General features: G+C 39.0%; 1 protein-coding gene across 1 annotated transcript in view; it reads right to left on the reverse strand.

Annotated features, from left to right (window-relative positions):
• Positions 1-20724, reverse strand: part of LOC128381110 (protocadherin-15-like) — a 144954-nt gene extending 124230 nt beyond the window's left edge. The window contains 4 exon segments of the mRNA XM_053341061.1: positions 5812-5877; positions 6567-6581; positions 19424-19562; positions 20689-20724. Of these exon segments, the coding sequence (XP_053197036.1) occupies positions 5812-5877; positions 6567-6581; positions 19424-19562; positions 20689-20724 (256 nt within the window).
• Positions 20725-21010: the final 286 nt, after the last annotated feature.

Raw genomic sequence — 21010 nt, forward strand, 5'->3', positions numbered from 1 at the left:
GTTAAGACAACTAACTACCATCACAGGTCATCTTAACTTCTTTATAAAAAACATATGTGACCTAAAAAAATAATAATGTGAAAGAACTGACTTTTAGGTGCATGTCTCTTACAGCTCCAAATCATAAGAGACCCCATTACCTGGCCCCATGCATTATTAATCAAACAATGTTGTGTCTGTGAGCCATTTCATGTAAAGACTGAGAAAAAAAATCTGAATCCTACTACTACTGTTTGTATTCATAGCCTCTGGAGCGGCCAATCAGAACAGAGTAGGCTCATCAAAAGGTGGGTCTTCAGACAGAGGCTAAACTGAGGGGCTATATAAAGAGTCAGTATAAAGAGTCAGCATAGATATTTAAGCAGTTTTTGAGCTGTAAACAATGCAAGTTTATTTTTAAAGAGTAGATTATGTATGTATATTTATATTATCCAGATGTGCAGGATACGTCCCCTTTAAGATGCTATATGCTCACATGCATGTGTTTACATTTGTACAATGTATATTGGAGTGTGAGGAAAGAAATATTACAGCAATAATAACTTCAACTTGGCAAATTCCCTTTAATAGATGCCAGTATGCATAGATCAATACACCTATACATACACAAACACACAAATAAATTGGGCTTGCATCGACTACACTGTAACCACTATGTGTGTATATGTGTGTTCGTGTGTGTGAGACAGAGGTCGAGCAATCGACAGAAAAAGTGTAAATTAGAAATGAAAGATAAAAAAAGAGATTTAGCTAGAGAGAGAGGAAAAAAGTGGAAGGAGGCAAGCAGGGTTGTGTGTGTGTGTGCATGGGAGACAACTTCATACTTTCCTTCCATATGCACACACACACACATATCTGCACACATACAACAACATTAACACACACAAGCGTACCCACACTGAGCGATCTCATATCTGATCTGCCAGACATAAAATTGGGTCATGGCCTTCTGTGCTACCGTGGAAACCATGTCAAATGCCTTGCTGTGATTCGCTGATGTTGAATAAACGGGGAAATTTAATGAAATTGGTTTCTTTATATGAGAAATAGGATAGAAAATGGAATTCATTAAGGGAGTTTCATTCCATGCCATCTTTTGGCTATCTCTCTTCTGGTTTTTCTGCGTGTGTCTTGCAAAATTAGTGAAAAAGCATGAGTACAGGCAAAGAAGAAGGAGACAGATAGTACCTACACCCCATGTAACTGTATCTAATTTAATTCCATAGACCATAAAATATAAATGGGATCTTTTCACAGTGACCTCACTTTATAGGATGTATGACTGAATACTGCATTCAGCAGTACCTGATTAAAATGACCCATGTGTTTAAAAAAAAACATACAGGCAGAGCAGCGTGAAGCTTGTGCAAGTGTGTGCAGCAACCTAGAGGGGAGAGAGAAGGAACTGTCCGAGACAAAGAAACACAAAGAACAATTAGAGCAAGAGAAATGAGAGAGATAGTAGAAGAAAGTGAGGCAAGAAAGATTGGGTTGAATGAGAGGGTGACAGAAATAAAGAATAAAGAGAATATTAGGGGGGAAATAGAGAGAAAATGAGCACTGCGGAGGTGCATTAGTAGAATTTTTACAGGACATTAGCTTAACTGAATAAGACGACTGCTGGGGTATCAGCCAGGTACAAGCCACGGACTGAAAAGTAATCATCACATCTTCCTCTTCCTTCAGTGCTTGGAGGAAGCAGGTAATATAGATTCATGGATAATATATACGACAACAGATGTAGGGAAAATGGGCCTACATAAACTGTTCGATAAATTGAAAATGAGTTTGCAACTGCCATACTGTGCAAAAGTTTTAAACACTTTTGATTCTTATCCATAATGCAGTACCATCAGGGAGGCATCTGATCAGTCCCAAATGTATTCCGCAGCATGGCAATGACCCCAAACATACAGCAAGAGTAATAAAGAACTATCTTCGGCAACAGGAAGAACGAGGTGTCCTGCAACAGATGGGATGGCCGCCACAGAGCCCTGATCTCAACATCAGCAGCGAGTCAGTCTGGGATTATGTGATGACAGAAGAAACTGAGGCGCAGAGGAATCCACAGAGGAACTGTCGCAACTTCTCAAAGATGCAGCAACAACCAGCCTGCCAAGAACCTTACAAACTGTGTGCAGGTGTAGAGGAGAAATGGTGTTGTTTTAAAGATAAATGTTTCTTTTTTGGCATGGATAGTGACCTACTTAAGCTAACAGGGCAATGGCCAGACTTGACCTATTCACATTAAATACAGTTTCTTTGTCAGTATCATTATAAAATTCAGTATCAGTTACAATTACTTTTTTGGAAAGTCCAAAGGCAGTCATGTTTATTAAATCATGGGAACCATAGTAGAAGTGTAAAAAAAAAAAAAAGTAGCATTGTAGGTCTTTATGAGAAATTTTGCAGGCATGTTTACAGTGCAGCATCTGTTTAACTTTCTGACAGTTTGAGAAATTCAGCCTACGTGGTCATATTCAGGTTTTTCTTTGTGTTCATGCTCATAATATATATGTATGTACTGTATTGAATAACTGCTATTTCATTTGGATTGGTGACCTTCCACCATAATCCTACTGACTGAGGTTTCCACAGACCACAGAGGTATACTTTTCAACTCACAGGTACTTTATTGTATCATTCCAAGTTTTCATGACTTTGTCAGTGAATGACTTCTATTTCTGTTTTAATTATTGCTTTTTAAAAATACCAATGCATTGGAGTCCTGGGGGACCCCACTGAAAAGCAACCAATTCCACTAATGCAGTATTAATAAATGGAACTATTTATTAGGTATTTAGTTTATGTTTGCATAATTTAAAGCACCACACACTATCAGGGGAGTAGGGGCACTCTGTCTGTCATTTTGAAGGGTATGTGGAAAAATTGTACTTGGGATAAAAGCTGCATATTTTTTTGTTTTATACAATATACAAATTAACTGTAACTTCACTAAAATAATAATAATCTTTTTTTCTCAGGTGTCATTAATTGCATAACTAATACAGTTCTGAGAAGAAATAAGTTAGCATTTTGCTTTGATGGTTTCCCAGGGACCCCAATTGGTTGTCCACAGATTAGTGAAACTGAGTATATCCACTGCAGTGCTACACAAATACTGTTAAAGCAGAAAGCAAAGATGATCGTGTACTATTACATGCAATTTTGTATGTTGATGTAGCGTGTTATCTAGTAAACAACACATTTAATGCATCAATGCAATGGGTCTGTGCATTTTGGTGTGTCTACATGTGTGTGTGTAATCTTGCCCACTCACCCCCACACCTAGCCACTCACTCTAATCACCCTTTTACTAGATATTATTAAAATCACATCCCTAATTTCAATATTATCTTATTTTATGACATTTCCCTGAGCAAAAAAAAACCCCAACATGTATCTTGTTACTCCCCCCTTCCCTTTTCTTTCCTTGAGACTCACTCCCTTTTGCCTACACCAACCCGAGATAATCACCCTAAAGCTAGATTCTCTATTAAATCCATAACACTATTTCACAGCCACAGAGCAATACATGGCATTATGCATACAAACCGCTCCAATGCTAAATTACTCTTCAACAGCCCGGTTAGGAAGATTACTGCTCAAACAGACACGCATACACACACTTGTACATACACTATAGTATGCACAAAATGAACACACAGGCAGACAAATCATGAAGCACAAACAAAATGCAACATACAAATGTATAATCTATATTCATGTCTATACACATTGTAGCTGCCCTAGGTCTTAATATCATCCTATTTTACAATACTCCATTAGTAGATCCATTTTACAACCATATCATTCTTCATGAAATAAGAATAAGAAGAGTTGTATGTGTCCTGTGTGGCACATTGGAAAATACATTGAGAATCCCACAAAACGTGCCACATTACAATTCCCTCGGTACTGCGGAAAAAAAAAATCAAGTATTTTCCTATTGTTTTACTATAATGCACATTGCATTCATTTAAAATGATTTGATTTGAACAAACACACACTAAAACGGATATATAATGTATTAGTAAGTAAAAGTACTGTAAAATAAATGATAAATGAATAATAAATCATTTAAAAAATATATAATTTGGGTGTGTGTGTATGGGGGGGGGGGGGGTTGCAAATGGGAAACAGGGAAAAAAAAATCCTAGACCTCATCTGAAGAAGAAATGGATGCATTAAAAAGGGAAATTAGGAGAAATATTAAGATGGATAGCCTAATAGGATGCATTAAGCCGTCAACAGATACTGTACAGACATGTCAGCTGGGTAGATAGAAGGTCCTCTCTGTCTGCTGTTGCTATACTAATCTCTCGTTATGTCAGTAAGGATTACAGTGATCGGGTCTCATGATTGAAAAACTTTGTTGAAAAGCAGACATGGCAAACATTGTGACCGGTTTCTTAACAGTAATCTATAGGCTGAAGATAAGAGAGTGATTTAACCACACAGCCCGGCCTGTCTATCTACACTTCTGCTTCACTGATTTTGAAATGTGTGGCTGTCTTCTGGGCCAATCTAAGTCTTCATTTACTTGAGACTAATTTAAGGCTTAAAGCTATCAAATATGCTCTCTTGAATTGCTCATAAATCATGTAGACACGCAAGCATGTACTATCAAACACCTTTAGATTGTGTGTTTGTTTGTACGCCCCTGTGCAGTCCAAATGGCAGTGTCATCAATCCAGTAACCACTAATTAGCAGTTTGGGCTAACTCTGGAGACAAAAAAACATATAAAAGATACTTTCTTTGGTGCTCAGATTAAAAAAAGGCTCTCTGAAAACTCAGCAGCCTTATTTCTGTGGCGTATCAAGGAGGCAGAAGAGATACTATCGTATTTACCTCAAGGATTTTTTATGTAAAAAATGTCATTCATAAATTCAAAGAGAAAACTCACCAACTTGACTTTAACCAAGCATCACTGGAAAATTACCAACAAGATCATCACACAAGAAAAATGCTGCTTGTAGAGCCCAAATATAGCTGCTTATACTGGAGCTCACACTGTCCCTGTCAGATAAAAGTAGTTATTATTGCGATTTACATATTACTGCCCAGCAACTATTTAATACTTTGAATAAAAATCACTTATTGCTTAAAGTTGGAGGAGAAGTGGAAACTGTGTGGAAACCTTTGTGGTTTGTTATGTGCAAGACTATTTCTTATCTAGCTGCATTGACTTCCACGAGTCTTGTTACTGTGAGGTTGCCAGGCAACCAGTGGAGACTCCAGGGACAGATTAAACAAAGGAGATACTGTATGTATTAATTAGTGAGCTTTAGAGATGCTTGTAGGCAGATTTTGTTACCCTCTCATAGACAGGCTATATATTTTCCTGTTTCCAGACTTAATGCTATACTAAGATAACCAGCTGCTAGCTTTATACTTCGACCACGGATCTATTTATCTACCTCTTGGCATGAAAGTGAATAAGCTCAGCATCTTTAAGCATGCCTCCTGCAAAATACTGTTAAGTGTGCATGCATAGGAGGGATGGAATGGCACTAAAATCCCTCTGTTGTTCAAGTACTCTTAAGAGATGTCAATGAATGGAGATCAGACACCACCTATGACACAGCTGACCAAGGCCTGATGAATATTAATGGGGCAGGTTACATGCCATGCCAATCAGCAGCTGTTGAAAAGGTCAAGACTATCTAGCAGTGTTTGTTTAAAGTTGGGCAGCAGATGAGGATTATATTAAAGGCCTAACTTCTAAAACAGTGTTCACTTGTCACATTTTTTTAAGTAAGTTAAGTAAGTAAGTTATACAGCTTCATCATACAAATGAATACTTTACCGTTGGGACTCTCTTCGTCTATGGCAACAATGGTGGCAGGAGGCCCCGACCGAGAAAGTTTACATTCTGTGAACGTGAAAAAAGAAGAAGAAGAAAAAAAAAGACATCAATATTGATACATTTTGGGGATTCATGTCATTGTACACATTTTAGAAAGCTGGAAATATGAAACTTTATTATGAAGTATATAGACTACGTGATGAATGTCAGTAGTTAGTTGGAAATGTTTTTAAATTGCTTTTTGTCCCTTTAAAAAGCAGCTAGTGCAATCATTCTGTCAGCTGTCAGTGTCACATTTTGAAATAGAATTGGACTCACACAGTGCAGCCCTCTATATGTACAGCAGCCGAGAGAGAGTGCTTATAAGTGGCAACAACAAGATGGGAGGTGAAAGTGTGGCGGTGTGAGGGGTTAGCAAAGAAAGAAGTCCAGACAGAGGAAAATGATGATAGACAAATAGAAAAAAAGACAAATAATAAATGAGAAACTAAACATAGAAGAGTAAAGAAGTAGAAAGCAGGGGGGGCAATAAATAAATGGAGATAAATAAAAGATGAGGTTGATAGATGAAATCTACATCCTATTAATTTATAACTCGAATGAAATGCGGTAGAAAAAGAGCTGACAGTGAAAAGAGGCTAATGGTGTCATTGATAACCCCCCGACTAACATCTCTGCAGGGTTAGCAGGGGTTAATAAACTAGCACAGTGTCTGAACACAGTTAACAGAGGAGGAAAGAAGAGATAGTTCTTACCCTCGTATTGCCAATCTGCAGAAGGAGACACATCCCAGTAGAAAGGAAGGAAGGAGAGAAGGTAGCAACCAAGGAGAGGTAGGAAGAAGGAAAAAAAAACAGAGAAACAATTCGATTAAAGATAAGATTAAACCTTCAGGGAGAAGAAAGGCCCTACACAAAGCAATAGAGAAAAAGAGCAGGGCCAAACACAAAATAGTAGTAGAGTATAGGCAGGCACGTACAGTATGAAATATGCTGCCAGTTGTGTGTGTTTGTATGTACAGTGTGTTGATGTTCTGATCACTATACGCTATTCCACCTGCATTCACAGCCACCACTCGCACTCGCACTCATTGCTGTTTGAGGAGAAATAATTTAACCCAAGCTGAAGGCTTAAAATGGTCCTTGTCAGAGGGAGAACAGCACTGACATTCAAAGATTCTCCTTTATCCCTCTGTCCTTGCCAGGATACGGAAATACAAGAACACCCACATTGGGTAACGTTATTGTACAGCTCTTGAGAGCGGTTGGAAAAAATCCCACAGGAAGGCTGGAAGATGGATATCTGCTCACCTAGAAAATAGACTTCATGGAACATTGATCACACTTTCTCTCTCTTACTCGTCTCTCTCTCTCTCTCTCTCTCTCTCTCTTCTCCTTCACGATTAAGCACTGCAACTGTTTGACATCACAGATTATCTCACGATTCATTGGTATTGTTTCTTGTTTCCTGCTATGGGAGATGTATTGAACATTCTCAAACATAGATTAAACTGTCATAGGGCTTGCAATTAGCTTATATTAGCACTGAAAATGACTGGTATTCCAATTAGTCACGCTGAGAAGGATACAAAGAATGTTTTCTCAAGAAATGAAGAAGCAGTCAAGCTAAGCTAAATGTTAGCTTGTGCAATTAACAAAAGCTTTTCCTTACTCCTTTCATTGGCAAAACTGCATACTATCTTCACAAGGACTTTAGTTGAATTAGTGGAAAATTACATATAGAAAAATCTGCTAAATATTAACTACATTAGTTGTCATATTAGCTACTTGTTAGCATGGTTCACAGATTTGACAGTAAGCAGCTAGCATTCTAAGATAAATATTTTATCAGGCACAGAGTAAAGACACTTACACAATGGTTAACCACTAAAATGGTTTACTTTAATCTCTTAAAGTGTTTTCTTAAAAAATAACATCTTTAATGATTCAGCAAGAAAAAAAATTCTCATTTTCCCCCCACAATAAAATGCCCAATACTCTATTCTGCTGCAGTCTTTACAAATCACTGCTTGCTAACTTTACTTGTGAGTTGAGGAAGGAATAGGCTGCCATGTGATACATTTACATGACATATAGTGACACTAAACTCCAACTCCTTCAACACCTTTCAACATACTGCAAAAGAAAATCTGCTTTGTCAAATACGTTTTGGAGGAAAAGTAGTTACATATTATATATACCGTACCAGTCAAAAGTTTGGACACACCTTTCTATTCTCTTGAATCAGAAAGCGTGTCCCAACTTTTGACTGGTACAGTATTTTTTTCCCCACTTCACTAAACAGAGTTCATAAGCAGGAGGTTGGGGTTGGATGCGTAAGGCAAAGGTCACTGACACCAAGGACCAGAGTTTGTGTCTTGTCTCCCACATGTTTGTAGATGACTAAAATACTAGCTGTTGAATGATTGTAGTTTTGGTTTAAAATTGAAGGTTTAGATGGTCAGTTTAGAGAGTTACGTGGGATACAAACAGTAATGTAAAAACAACAATTGCTAGTTTTTATGGATGTTATATGCTGTAAGTATTACTTGGCAAACAACAACTGGGCACAGTGACTTCACAGGTTCTTGGGGGCCACAGGGTCTTATCATAGTTGTATATAAACTTAGTTATGGTTTCCTCAGCCTTTTAGTGCTTTATAGGCAGGATATTCATGCTATATTAATCTCTATGTTTAGTGACCACAACATGAACCCTTGATGGTCCCATGACTAAGATGATTTGCTTGGTTGTGCTGCTTGTGCATTTGTCAAACAAATCAAACCCCAGGTCACTGTAGTGGAGAAAGAGAATTTCACCCCTTTTTATCCTTCTGACGCTTTTCTACAGGTGCAGCTCAGGCAAGTAGTGCAAAAAGATGCATGAGCCATGGAACAATAGTCACTAGTTACATCACACTCTACCAGCTGGCCTCTGAGTGTGCATTTGTGTGTGTGCGAGAAGCAGATGACAGATGTGTATCCCCTGCTTGACTGCCTTTTTATCCTTCAGCGTAAGCTGATGCCCCTCATCTATTACTAACCAGCCATTTGTTCTCTATAGGGCATCTCTGTCTTTTTCATATCTCCCCCTCTTTTCTTCCCCTCAGTTTCCTCCCTCCTCTGTCTGTTCTCATCTGCCTCCCTCTTTCTACCTGTCAGTCTGCCTTCCCTCTCAAATAATAAAAATGAAATGGGATGAAACAGTCTTAGTCTGGGTTGCAATCTAAAGTGACAGGTGAACACGATGAGATCTCACAATGAAATGAGCTCAATCTTTTAAGAACTGGAATACAGTAAAAAGGACAAGTAATGTTAATTTAAAGTCCCGGCTCTCTGTGTCTGTGGTAAATTTGAGGAAATCACAGGCAATTCTTTCCAGCACAGTCTTGACTGAAACAAATGGTTACAAGTATTTCCACAAAACTTTAACAATGAAGATTAAATTGATTAAGTTGCGACACACTGTGAGCTGTCCTAAATTGAATCATGTGTTACCATAATTCCCTGTCTCTCTGCGTGACAGTTAACTCAAAGTTGCCATTCTTACCATGGAAAAACTCACTAGGGAGAGAAATTCAAGATGAAGCGTCATTTGCACATAAATGCATATTCTCCTCTCTTCTTTCACACAGGTCATAAGCACATTTCCCCAGGAGTGTCACTTGTTTGTATGAGATATCCCATAAAAGAGCTATGGTATTGTTAGTGCTCTTTTGTATGCAGGCACTTATCATGCTTAAGTGTGTACTCATGCTCACCCTCAAAAGTTTAGTTGTGCATTTCTTCTCCCATTGAGATGTGCGTGTCTTCCTGTAAGCACTCACTTATAGGCCGGTAAGTATACACTTGCGCTCCTCTCTTGTCTCTGGAAGAAATATCACTGGCATTTCTTTATGTTTGAGCAAGTGAATAAGTCTATCTAATGCCAAGTTTCTTTCAAGCTGATGAAAAGTTCTGTGAAAAGCTGTGTGAGGGGAATGAGGGTGAGGTGTTCAAGGTGTGGAGCACATAAAAAAAGACTTAAAACTTTGAAACTCCATTCAGACAACATCAATGGAAAACCTTGCTACATTTCAGATTTATCATCCATCCAATGCCTCCTTATGTAAACCCTGAGTGTTTCAATCAATATCTTCTTTCTGTATTACTTAAATTCTGTCCATCTAAGTTTGGCAGGCAAAATAAGCAGGTATGCTTTGCCAAGGTTTGAAGAAAAGTCCCAGTGACTGCAGCTGAAGACCACAGCAATCACCATATGGGTTAAACAGACTACTGTTCATTACACACAGACACACAGCTTAGCAACTGTCACCATGAGACACACATATACATGTACGCTGCTTAGGAACAGACTTCAGACCACTTCAAACAGTCCAGGGAATTAAGTCATATGCCTGTATGCAGTTGCACACATGAACCTACACACTCACACATGCTAGAGTTACCATAAAATATACATGCAGGGCCTATGACTCAATGAGGCAATTGACACGCAATGCAGATGATGTGTCTATGTGTTTGTGTGTGTTTACTGAGCCAGGATCCGTTGGGTACATAGCATGGGTTGCTCTACAGAGAGGAGCTGTTACATTGCCTTAACCAAAGGCATCAATATTGATTTCCACAACATTAAAGGACTAGGTCAGTCTTCCTTAAGCTCCCTTAAAAGCATAAATTGCTGTTTTAATCTTGTTTTACATAAGGAAGGGGAAAAAAACACTTGTTACACATTAAAAGAGGGAATAACGTGCATATTTGCACATCGGCTATTATTCTGGGGCTCTACTGGTTTATCTGTGCATGATTTTCCAACCCAGTCTCACAGCAGTTTTTGAAATAGCCACAAAATTGAATCCATATATTTGTGCACATGGACACAAATTTTCCTTTTTTGTGACACCAGGTTAGCTGTTTTCTTTAGCTAAGCTATGCTAAACTAAGCTAATCAGATGCTGGCAGTAGCTTCATATAAAGGACAGATGTGACAGCGATACTTATCTTCTCATCTAATGCTCAGCAAGAGAGCAAAAAAATGTATTTCTGTGTTTCTGAACTATTGCTTTCCTTACAAATAAATGTTTATTTCTTTTTTACTTTGTACTATAAACTATTTCTGGGGAAATCATTTATTTGCTTAGATTAAAGTATACCATATGTGTGGTATAGCAATGGAACATACTGGGGAAATAATGTCTATAAAATGCCAAGGGGAGCTAAGAGGGACTTTGGGGAGAAAACTCTCAGAACCAATCATAACTTCAGTATATATAAATCAATGACAAAGTAGTCATGTGGCCACAGAGGTTCACTCTATACGATAGAGAGGCAGACGACATAGCATGGAGTACTGGCCAGCTGAGGATGCTTTCTTCCCAAATGACAGGGAAGAATACCACAGATGTCTGAGCCATCACACTGACCTGATTCCACTGAAATAATTGACTCATTTCAGCTGATGATGTCTCAGATTGTGCCTGAGAGTGATGCTCTGTGGGTCCATTTCACAGGACAGAAAAAAGTAGCAGGCAATCTAAAGATTATAATGTACTGTATTCTTCTATCTTATCCAGTGGGGAATGAGCTGAACTATGTTGGTAGTGTAGTGAAGAACAACTTTATGTAACTAACTACAACAACTTTCTCAGTTATGCAAAGGAGGAATATCTCCAGTAAGACCATCAATATAAACACTTTCAACCTCAAATTATGACATTTAATAGACATTCAGCTGCAATTTTACAAGACTACGTCAAAAACCAATTACACAAGAAGTCTGTAGTTACTAGCATTTCCTAACTTTCTCATTTCAGCCTAAATGTTTTCTTTCTAATGAGTTCCTAAAGCTTTTTAATCTTTTTTTTCGCTGAGCCATATTGTGAAATATTTGTGCTCATTTGAGTTCAAGTTGTACTTGACTGCATCCTGTTTGTTGCCATCTGTTAAATACTCGCTTGGCTACTTTGCCTGAAGTCTAGATTGTAAATGGAAAAAAATCCAATGATGTTCGACTCTAAAATATGCTGGAATAAATTTTAAATATACTGTAGCAACAAAGGCAAACAGAAGTTATCTCAAGAGACGCTGATCAAGTCTCTGCAATGATTTCCTCCGTAAGAGAGAGAAGAGTTTGAAAGCGCTGTTTGTTTCTGCTGCTTGACTGATGGCCGCGGAATTTGGTTATGGCACACTGAAAAAAAAATGGTAAAGTAAATATTTTATGATGAAGCTGTCTAATGATGAGCCGAGCCAACGTGAAATGGATAATACAACAAGAGAGGAGTGAGGAGATGAGAGTCTGCCACGAAATATGCAGCTGCATCAAGTGAGCCGTCTAGAGATGTCGTTAAAAAGGTCTTTTGGGGTACCTTTAAATAATGCACTGAATCTCCAGAAAATGTGTTTTGCCAAATGTGTGCCTTACACAAACACACAATGACATGAATGAGGATTAATGGCATCACAGTGACCTAATATTGTGTACAGCATGTGTGAGTGTGAACATGCCCACAGTGTGGAAGTGTGTAGCCATTAATAGTGTTTCACCTAGTTTGTGAGTTAATTACATATTGAGTCTTATTGATATAACTTAATTAATATGCAAAGAGTCCCTTTGAGATAATTTACTTATTTAAAGCACATTATTAAAACTGTGTAAATTACAATGTTAAAACAAGAAGCTATGCTGATCATTTCTTTCATTCATTCTAAACCAATCCTGTGGTGTTCTGCAACACGCATTTCAGCTCACACGCCAAAAAGTTTTGCCGCAGAATTGACTGGCTGATAGACAGAATTGACTCCTGAAAATACAACAGTCTGTTCAAACAAGAGGATTGAGAGATGTGGTTGTAAAAGGTGGAAATAAAGGAGCAGACAGACAGGTGAAAGGAGTTTTTTTTCCCTCTAAAAGTTCTCCTGTGTCATGTCCTTTTAAAGCTTCCATCAGCAGGTACACCTATCTGCACTGCTCCCTGGGGTCCGATTCCTCTCCGTCTTCCCTCCTCTTCCCTCTACCCAACCAGCCAGCCACTCATCCATCACCGATACATCTATACCCCCCCCACGATCCATTCATCCATGGAGGACAGAGGAGGAGCAGAGAGGACAAAATTGAAGAGGAAAGAAGAGACAAGTCAGGGGGAACAGGGGAGAGAGGACTGGCAGAGTTGAAAGCAGAGGAGAGGAGAAGAGAGGAGAGGAGAGGAGAAGAGAAGAGGAAAAGGGGAGGATTGTAGAGGAGAGACAGTGTGACCTTGTGTCAGATTGATGTATCTCTGGAGAAAACGGATTGTCGACCCGCTCAAAAAAAAAACACACACACACACACACACACATACACACATACACACATACACACACACAGTGCTGTAGGGATCACTACTTTGTCACTGTGCTGGCTTATCCATTATCCTGACTCTCTCCCTCTCTGTCTCTGTCTCAGTATGTCAGGTCTGCTCCCAGCCAGTGCAGGGTTGAACACAGCTGACAGCAGTGGTGGTAATCAGATGCCAGTTTTTCTGAGGACACATGGTAAAAATATATTTTGGGAAATAAACTGTGATTTTTTTTTCTCTAAGACTTAAATGATAAGCTGAATGTCTGCCCAGTGGAGTTTTTGACCACAGCACTATAGTAGCACTATAGAACAATATTTCAATGAGCAGGTAATTGCTTTGTATCTTGCACTCTCATAAGAAACCATGGACAGGGCCATAATTCACATTCCTTCCAGTGGTTTCCTGCCATTTCACTTACTGACAGATGATCATTTGACAGTAATATGCCAACAAATGCAGGAATATGTTGGCAAATGTTGGCAGGGAAAAAGAAGACTGTTGGGTAGTAAACATGGATGTAAACAATCCAGGTTCCTAAATATCATAAACCTGTCTTGTTTCATGAGGAAGGAAATGCATTCAACACATTTGTTAGGCCATGAAGATGATATAACACGGACACATTTCCAGGTATATGTTTTTAATCTGGGGCTCTACTGGTTTAACTCCTTATTTATCTTGGCTCTTCATGCAGCCCCTCAGTTCAGCCTCTGTCTGAAACAGGTGGTTTTATCTCCTGTCTCTTTGAGGATGATCGTCTGTGGCCATGCACGAATGAACCGACATCGCATTTGATGGGGAAGTAGACATTACGGAAAATGGAGCGTTCAGAGCAGGCTGACGCCCTGGCTTTTGCCTCTTGACCTAATTTTCTCTCCCACTGCCTTGACCTTTCCCTGACACGACTACTATAACTTTTCTTTTTTTTTACAGCTTTTATTGCTTCTCATTTCTTCCGTTCTGTTATCCTAATTAACCTTTTTATCTGAACATTGAACACATCTCTTTTCAATGGCAATGCGTATCAAGGACAAAGTCTCTAGTCTAGTACAATCAATACAATAAATAAGCAGTGGTCGAGTAAAAGGAGTATACAAAGATGGAGAGAAAATAGAAGGCTGTTGAGAGAGTGACAGAGGTAGTGACGACAGCACAGAGAAAAAAAAAGCAATAAATATAAGCGGGTGCAAAAGTTCTAGAGGCAAAGTGAAGGGTGGAGAAATACCAATCTAAAGAAATACCAGGCTGCTTCAGAGATGGGGGTATAAGAGGGAGATGACAGCGGCTGATGAGAAGGAATGGCACTGTAGTTGGGGGGAAAAAAAGACAGTGCAAGGGACAAATGCAGGGAGTGAAGATAGGGGAGGGCTGACGTTCACTTCAGACAAAACATCGTACAACAAAGGAAAGCAGTAATAAATATTAAAATCACCTTGAAAACTCCCAACTCCCCTCCACATCCACACACCGACACACATGCTGACACATACATAAAATATACCTTAAATCTGCAGTACGAGCCCACCACACAGGCACAATTGACATTCACTGTGTAGCATATTTGTCATGAGCTCAGGTGGAATTGTCCTGTACATACTGTCCTCTTCCATCATATACACCTACAGGGGGTGGACACAATATCATGAACACCTGCACAATTTAATAAGGCCTACAAGAATGGAATCAATATCTCTCTGGCAAGGTTCGGTGTTGTCTGGTGTTGAATACTGTTTCGTAGACTCCACTAAGGTTTTTTTTTATTTCCCGTGTTGGACTGCATTAGATTGTACATGTACTATTCTGTTTTGGAGATTGAAGATAACGGAGTTTGAAAAGTGTCAAGGCCTTCTTTGTAGCAAGAACAACCGCTGAAAAATTATGAAAGCACTTGAAAACCATACAAGTACGATTAATTATGGAACTATGGCAAGTTCTGTATAAATCTATTTAAGCACGTAGGGTTTGAATTGCTGAAAAAGTGATGTGAGCAGTTATTCAAGGCTATGGAGACAGACCAGGGTTTTTGGAGGGAAACAGTAGTTGATCTAACGCTATGAGTTGATGGACAATCAACATTAGTGGGCATTTTAGATACTTGGAGTCATGGTGCAGTTGCATACACATAGTTGCTTACACATAAACACTTGGTCCCAGTCTGGTACCAACACCTTCTTGCTCTCCACTATTACCCCTTTTCCACTGTGCTAGAGCCAATGCTCAGTTGGTGCTAATCCAAGCACCTCTTACAAACTTGTTGCTTTTACACCAGCAAGGAGCCACGCGATTACGTCACTGTATAATGTGGCCAGCGCGCGCCTTTGAAGCACTTCCATGATTCAAAAGTGAGAGGCAGCAACATGGCGCAAGGCATCTAGCCTGCCGGAAATGAAGAAGAAGAAGAAGACAGCTCTGGCAAAAAAATGATAAAAATAGTACTTTTAATCAACAAATCTTTAACCCTCTGTAAATGCCACGCTAGTCAGCTAATAAACGTTAACCCCGCTAGTCTGCTAATAAACGTTAGCCCGGCTAGCCGGCTAATAAACGTTAGCCCCGCCCCCAGTCCGCTGACGTAATTGGTTCTTGCTTTAGACCAGCAAAGAGTTGGTTCTTGCTCTGGCTCCCGTTCTGAGGCTCGGGGCTGGAGCTTTGGAGATGGAAAAGCAAAGAACCGATGCTTAGTCAGGCTCTGGCTCCGAACCAGCACCAGCTCCAGCTCGGTGGAAAAGGGGCCTTCTCTGAATAGAGGGTTCATTATCTGAAAGGCAGCTGATATGGAGTGAAAGTGGACAGTAAAAACCATTTCTACTTTGACACCAACTATCAAATAAACTAAATTAAACCTGTGTTTTGCCTCAAGTTTGTCTTGTTTTATACTCAAGTTTGAACACATCATATCAATTGTCATATTTTTCTTCACTAGTAAGCATAGATGACATATGTGGCTTTTTTATTATTTTTATACTGTTATGATGTCAGATATCTATGCTAAATATAGCAAAATGTCCAAAACTTGAGGTGACTGTAGGTAAAATTGCTGCAATCTGCAAGCAAGAAGCTCAAGTTTCAGACAGCTCTGAATGCTTCGTTTGCAATGTTACCTCTACTTCACCCTCTTTGCTGACATCAGATTGTTCATGTATGCCCACAAACAACTGTCCCTTATTCTTTGTTGGCATATTACTGCATTTCCTGGCATATTACTGTCAATTAGTCAACCATCAATTAGTGGAATGGCAAAAATGTTGTTCACTTGCATATATCAGATTAGATTCAGGCTGTGTATTTGCAGATGTATTTGAGAAGTTTTCATTTTAAGTGAAATCCTCCTATTAATATGTGTTTATATAGCCTCCAGAACTGCCAAACAGACTGCAGAGGGGCACTATAAGTCCCCTTAAGGAGCTGGTCCTGTTTCATACGTATAGCACATTGTTTTGGGGATGGTATCCATGGTGACAGATGTTCCCTTTCATGGTAGTCAGTGACAAGTGTGCCAGCTAGTTATTTGTACCCTCCACTCTTAATGCAGAGTTACTTCCACAGCTATGATTATACGGTGAAAGGTTTGTGCGCAGGAAGTGGTTTGGAAAAGGGCCATGGTTATGCTAGTTATGATGTTACACAGAGTCAGTATCCTTTTATTACAAGTTGCAGAAAGCTAACTGAGAGGTGAGTCAGAGAATAATAGAGAGAAGCCGCTAAAATCAAGTTAATGTATTGTGCTGGCAAGGATCCTTTTCATTTAACACACTGCAGCTGTGCCACACAATAATCACAGGCATGTAATCACATAGACACACACACACAGTTTCATTGTCATGCAGGAAACTCTCATAGACAAACAGGTGCACAAGAACGTATTCAAGCATTTAGGCTATAAAAGCAGCACGAACACAAGAGATACACACGCATCACACTCATGTACAACAACTCTAGCATAACTCTTTTCATGCCTCCTGTTGTGACTTGTTCACATTCACAGATAAGTCACATTCAATTAAAACAACCAGTGAAACACCGCCTACACGCCGTCAGCTTCAAATGAATTCGTAATCAGAGTCAAGTCAAGTACAGGAATTCACCAGAGCAGAGCGTTTGCATTTCAGTCTGCCATTTCTCACTCTGCACAAGCCACATTGATGTTAAATTTAAATTTGACAACAATAGCTAAAGTATATGCTACAAGTCAAATAGGTTTTAATGATGAGTAATAAAATGTTATTATTTTAGCTAATCACTTAGAAGTGATGACAGGTTTTTGTAGAAGAAAATAAACACGAGCAAATTTGACACATTGTATCGTCTCTCATCCTGGGATTGAGACTCATTAAAGATATAGTATTGCTACTGCCATTCGGGAAACCAAAAGTGAGTAAATATAGTCTCTCACCTTGGGACCAAGGCTAATTAAAATACACTAGTGCTCTTGTTATGCCTGGGTCCAAACAGCTAGAGAATCCTCCCCTCATCCTGGGACTGAAGCTCATTAAAAACACACAAGTACTCATGTCATGAGGGGACCCAAAATGAGTTTAAAAAAATGTCTGTCAACCAGAAATTCACTCATTAAAACATACTATTCTTGTTACTTGCAGATCCACCTGAATCAATGCAATGCTGTTTTTGAGACCCTGCCAACAGTTACGGAAACAGTTTTTACAAGTTTAATTGAATGCAAGCAGACAGGTGTGATGAGGAGAAAATAGGAGAGACAGATGGGTCCAGGGAGACGTGAATTGAAGGGATGTTTAGAATTGAATACCTTCACTAAAAGCTCTTAAAACATACACACATGTACAGAAACACAAACGCTGCTTATATACAGCACACCCTTGCACACACACACACACACACACACACACACACACACACACACTCTCAGACATTCACCTTTGTCTGCAACCCCTGTCAGCTAAATGCCAACCAGATAAATCTCAAGGACTAAGAGTTAAATGGAATATTAATATTCTGACAAATTGAGCAGAAAGTCAAGAGAGTATTATGCTGAGCTCTCCCACTGGTGATGACTTCATTTCTGTCTTACTTTTGCTCTCTCTTCAGTGAAATCTTAGTTGTTTTTTAAGAGGGTTTTTTTTTTTATCCCTTTGGAATATTTTGTTACTATCATAAAATTAATTCCATATTCAATCACATTATCAAGACAGGAAACACTGACTTACACAGTGTTAAAATTGAGGATTACAACATAGCTGACAAAAGACCTTAAAAAAGAAAGAAAAACCAAAATGCATCACTAACAGCCACATGAGAAGGTTCACTCCACTCATTGATTAGTTGTGTCTGGCACGGGAGCAAGAGAGTAAACACTGGAAGCAGTTTCTGAAGAAGGTCCTCTGGAAACATATATAATGGATCTTGATTCACTTTTTGACTAGCTGCTGCTGTTAATTTAGCTCATCCAAGTTTTCAAACCACATGTGGCTATGGGAGCTGTTTAACTCAAACTTGCAGAGTTGTTGGGTCAGATCAAGGTTGGATCACATTCCCACTACTGTCAGTGAACTAGGTCCGATTCAACCTGACTAAACAAGACAAGTCTTTAAACACACCAAGAGTCTACAGCTATGCAAGCAGTCGTTTGATTCTTCACATAGGCACAACAGTGCTTTTAAGTCAATGAGAACAGTAACATGATATCATACTAACACCTATGACCTAACTGACTAACATCATTTAATGTATTGGAATGCCAATAGTCAGTAAGTTTCATCCCATGAATGTCAAATATAACATTTTGTGCCAATCCATACAGGAAATGTTAAGCTAAAGCATTTCACTTAATAAGTAAAAGCTGCTGGTGGCAGGGTTCATCTCCTGGGGACTACAAATATATATATATCAAAAATTCATGTCAGTCCATCCAACGGTGGTTGAGATATTATGGCCTGCACCAAATGATGGACCAACCAACAGAGTAACACTGCTAGAACCAGAAAGTATTAAGTGTTGGACAAAAATGGATGCAAAACTAAAAAAGTAAAACTGAACAAACTACGGAGCATTATGATTGTCTAAACAAAGCAATATTCATTTACAATCAGCAACATATGTCACATATCCAAGAGGATCAATAATAAACCAGGTATATCTTTTGACACACTGTAGCTGACTGAAATATACTTATTACCAAAGATAAGACTGAAGTAAAACAAGTCATGTGCACAATTCTGATATCAAATCCCAACTGAGCAGACATGAATCAAAAATATATGAAAACAAAAAGGTGAATATGGCTAAAGACTCCTTTTACCTTCTGTGTCTTGGCCGAAACAGGTTGATAGCAGCAGCAGATAAAGGACTCCTGTTCCCATTATCCCCAGCCATTTGACCCGGCCCCATGACAGTGGCCCCATTAAGTGCATCCTAACCATCTTCAGCTGCGTATCCAGCTGTGTAGAGAGGAAAACATAAACACAGGTCATTCACCATCACTCATTTTTAGCTGCACAGTATGTAAGTAAGTAGCGGCACAGAAACATCTGTTGGCCTTGTTCAGCCCTTTCACACATAGAAAAAAATCAAAGTGCAGTTATTTTCAGATACTTCCTTTTCTGGCTACACCACCTGTCCTCTGGCTTTCGTTGAATAGCGATGTAGAAGCATATGTCGCCATGTTCAAAAGATGACATCTGCCACTGAGCGAAACATCAGCAGTCATACGGAGTTTGATGTAGCTGAACTGTATGCACTGTGCCATGTACTGTATGCAAATATGCTTTCCATATTGACAGCGCACTCCATAACCTCCCTTAGGTGAGGTACCCTCACAATCTAAAGCTCAGATGGCATTTAATATTCATTTTGTTGCTGCACTTCACGGCCAAAATCTTTGATCAATCTTTGTGCTCGTGCATCAAAGTAAATGATTGTTTCACTGGGATTTCCATGACAGTGGGAAATAAAGAAACCTGTGGATGATGATAGAGAGGGAAATATTTTGTGAAATGTAAACTTGCAGCAGTGCCAACAACATCTCAGATCTTTAAACAGTAAATTTGCCACAGCTGATAATACATTATAGGTTTTGAAAGATGGTATCCCAGCAAAAGACTGAGAAAAATACATTAAGCTCATATGTGCAGCTTTTGTGTGTGTGTGACTTTGGTTGGGATTAATTATATTTTATAGAGAGAACATGTATGGCTGAGGGGAAAGTAAAAGGTCTCTTTGAAGTTCAAAGAGACTTTTGTGTACTCTGTGAGTCTGTATGTGTACGTGTCTATAAATTGGTATTTGATTGCTTCACAGTAATGCAGCTCAAACCCATCTAGCATCAATACTGCCCACTTACTTGCTTGTTCAGATGACCTGCAAGAGTAAACATCTTTATGCTCTTAAACACAAACACTCAAGGGATAGTGTTTGTCTATGTGAGTGAATAGATTTTTTTTTCATCTGGGGAAAGTCAACTGAGGATATTTGCTCTTCTTCAACACACTCTGCTTCACATCCATATCTTTCGTGATGTATGAACGCCATTTTTCTAACAGCATTAAGTGCCTTGCTCAAGGATACCTTAACAAAAGGGTCTGAAGGCATGGAGAGCATCATGCTGTTGCCCTTCCATCATCTTCACAACTAGCCTGTGATTTAAATGTGTCCACATTAAGCTTGCCAAATTACCTGAATGGTCCATTCTATGCTCTGTGTATACTTAACTTAAAGTTTGACTTTTGATCCTGCAGTATTATTTGAGGAATTTACCTTTTGCTAAATTCCTAAACAAATGCCTGCCTAAATTGAAGACCCATTTTTTACTGCAAATTTTAAGTGGTAAAAGCTTGACAGGCAGCAACAGTAACTAAGGGGCTGAGCTTCAAATACAAATTTGAATGAG

This window comes from Scomber japonicus, chromosome 20 (genome assembly GCF_027409825.1).
Source record: "Scomber japonicus isolate fScoJap1 chromosome 20, fScoJap1.pri, whole genome shotgun sequence".
NCBI lineage: Eukaryota > Metazoa > Chordata > Actinopteri > Scombriformes > Scombridae > Scomber > Scomber japonicus.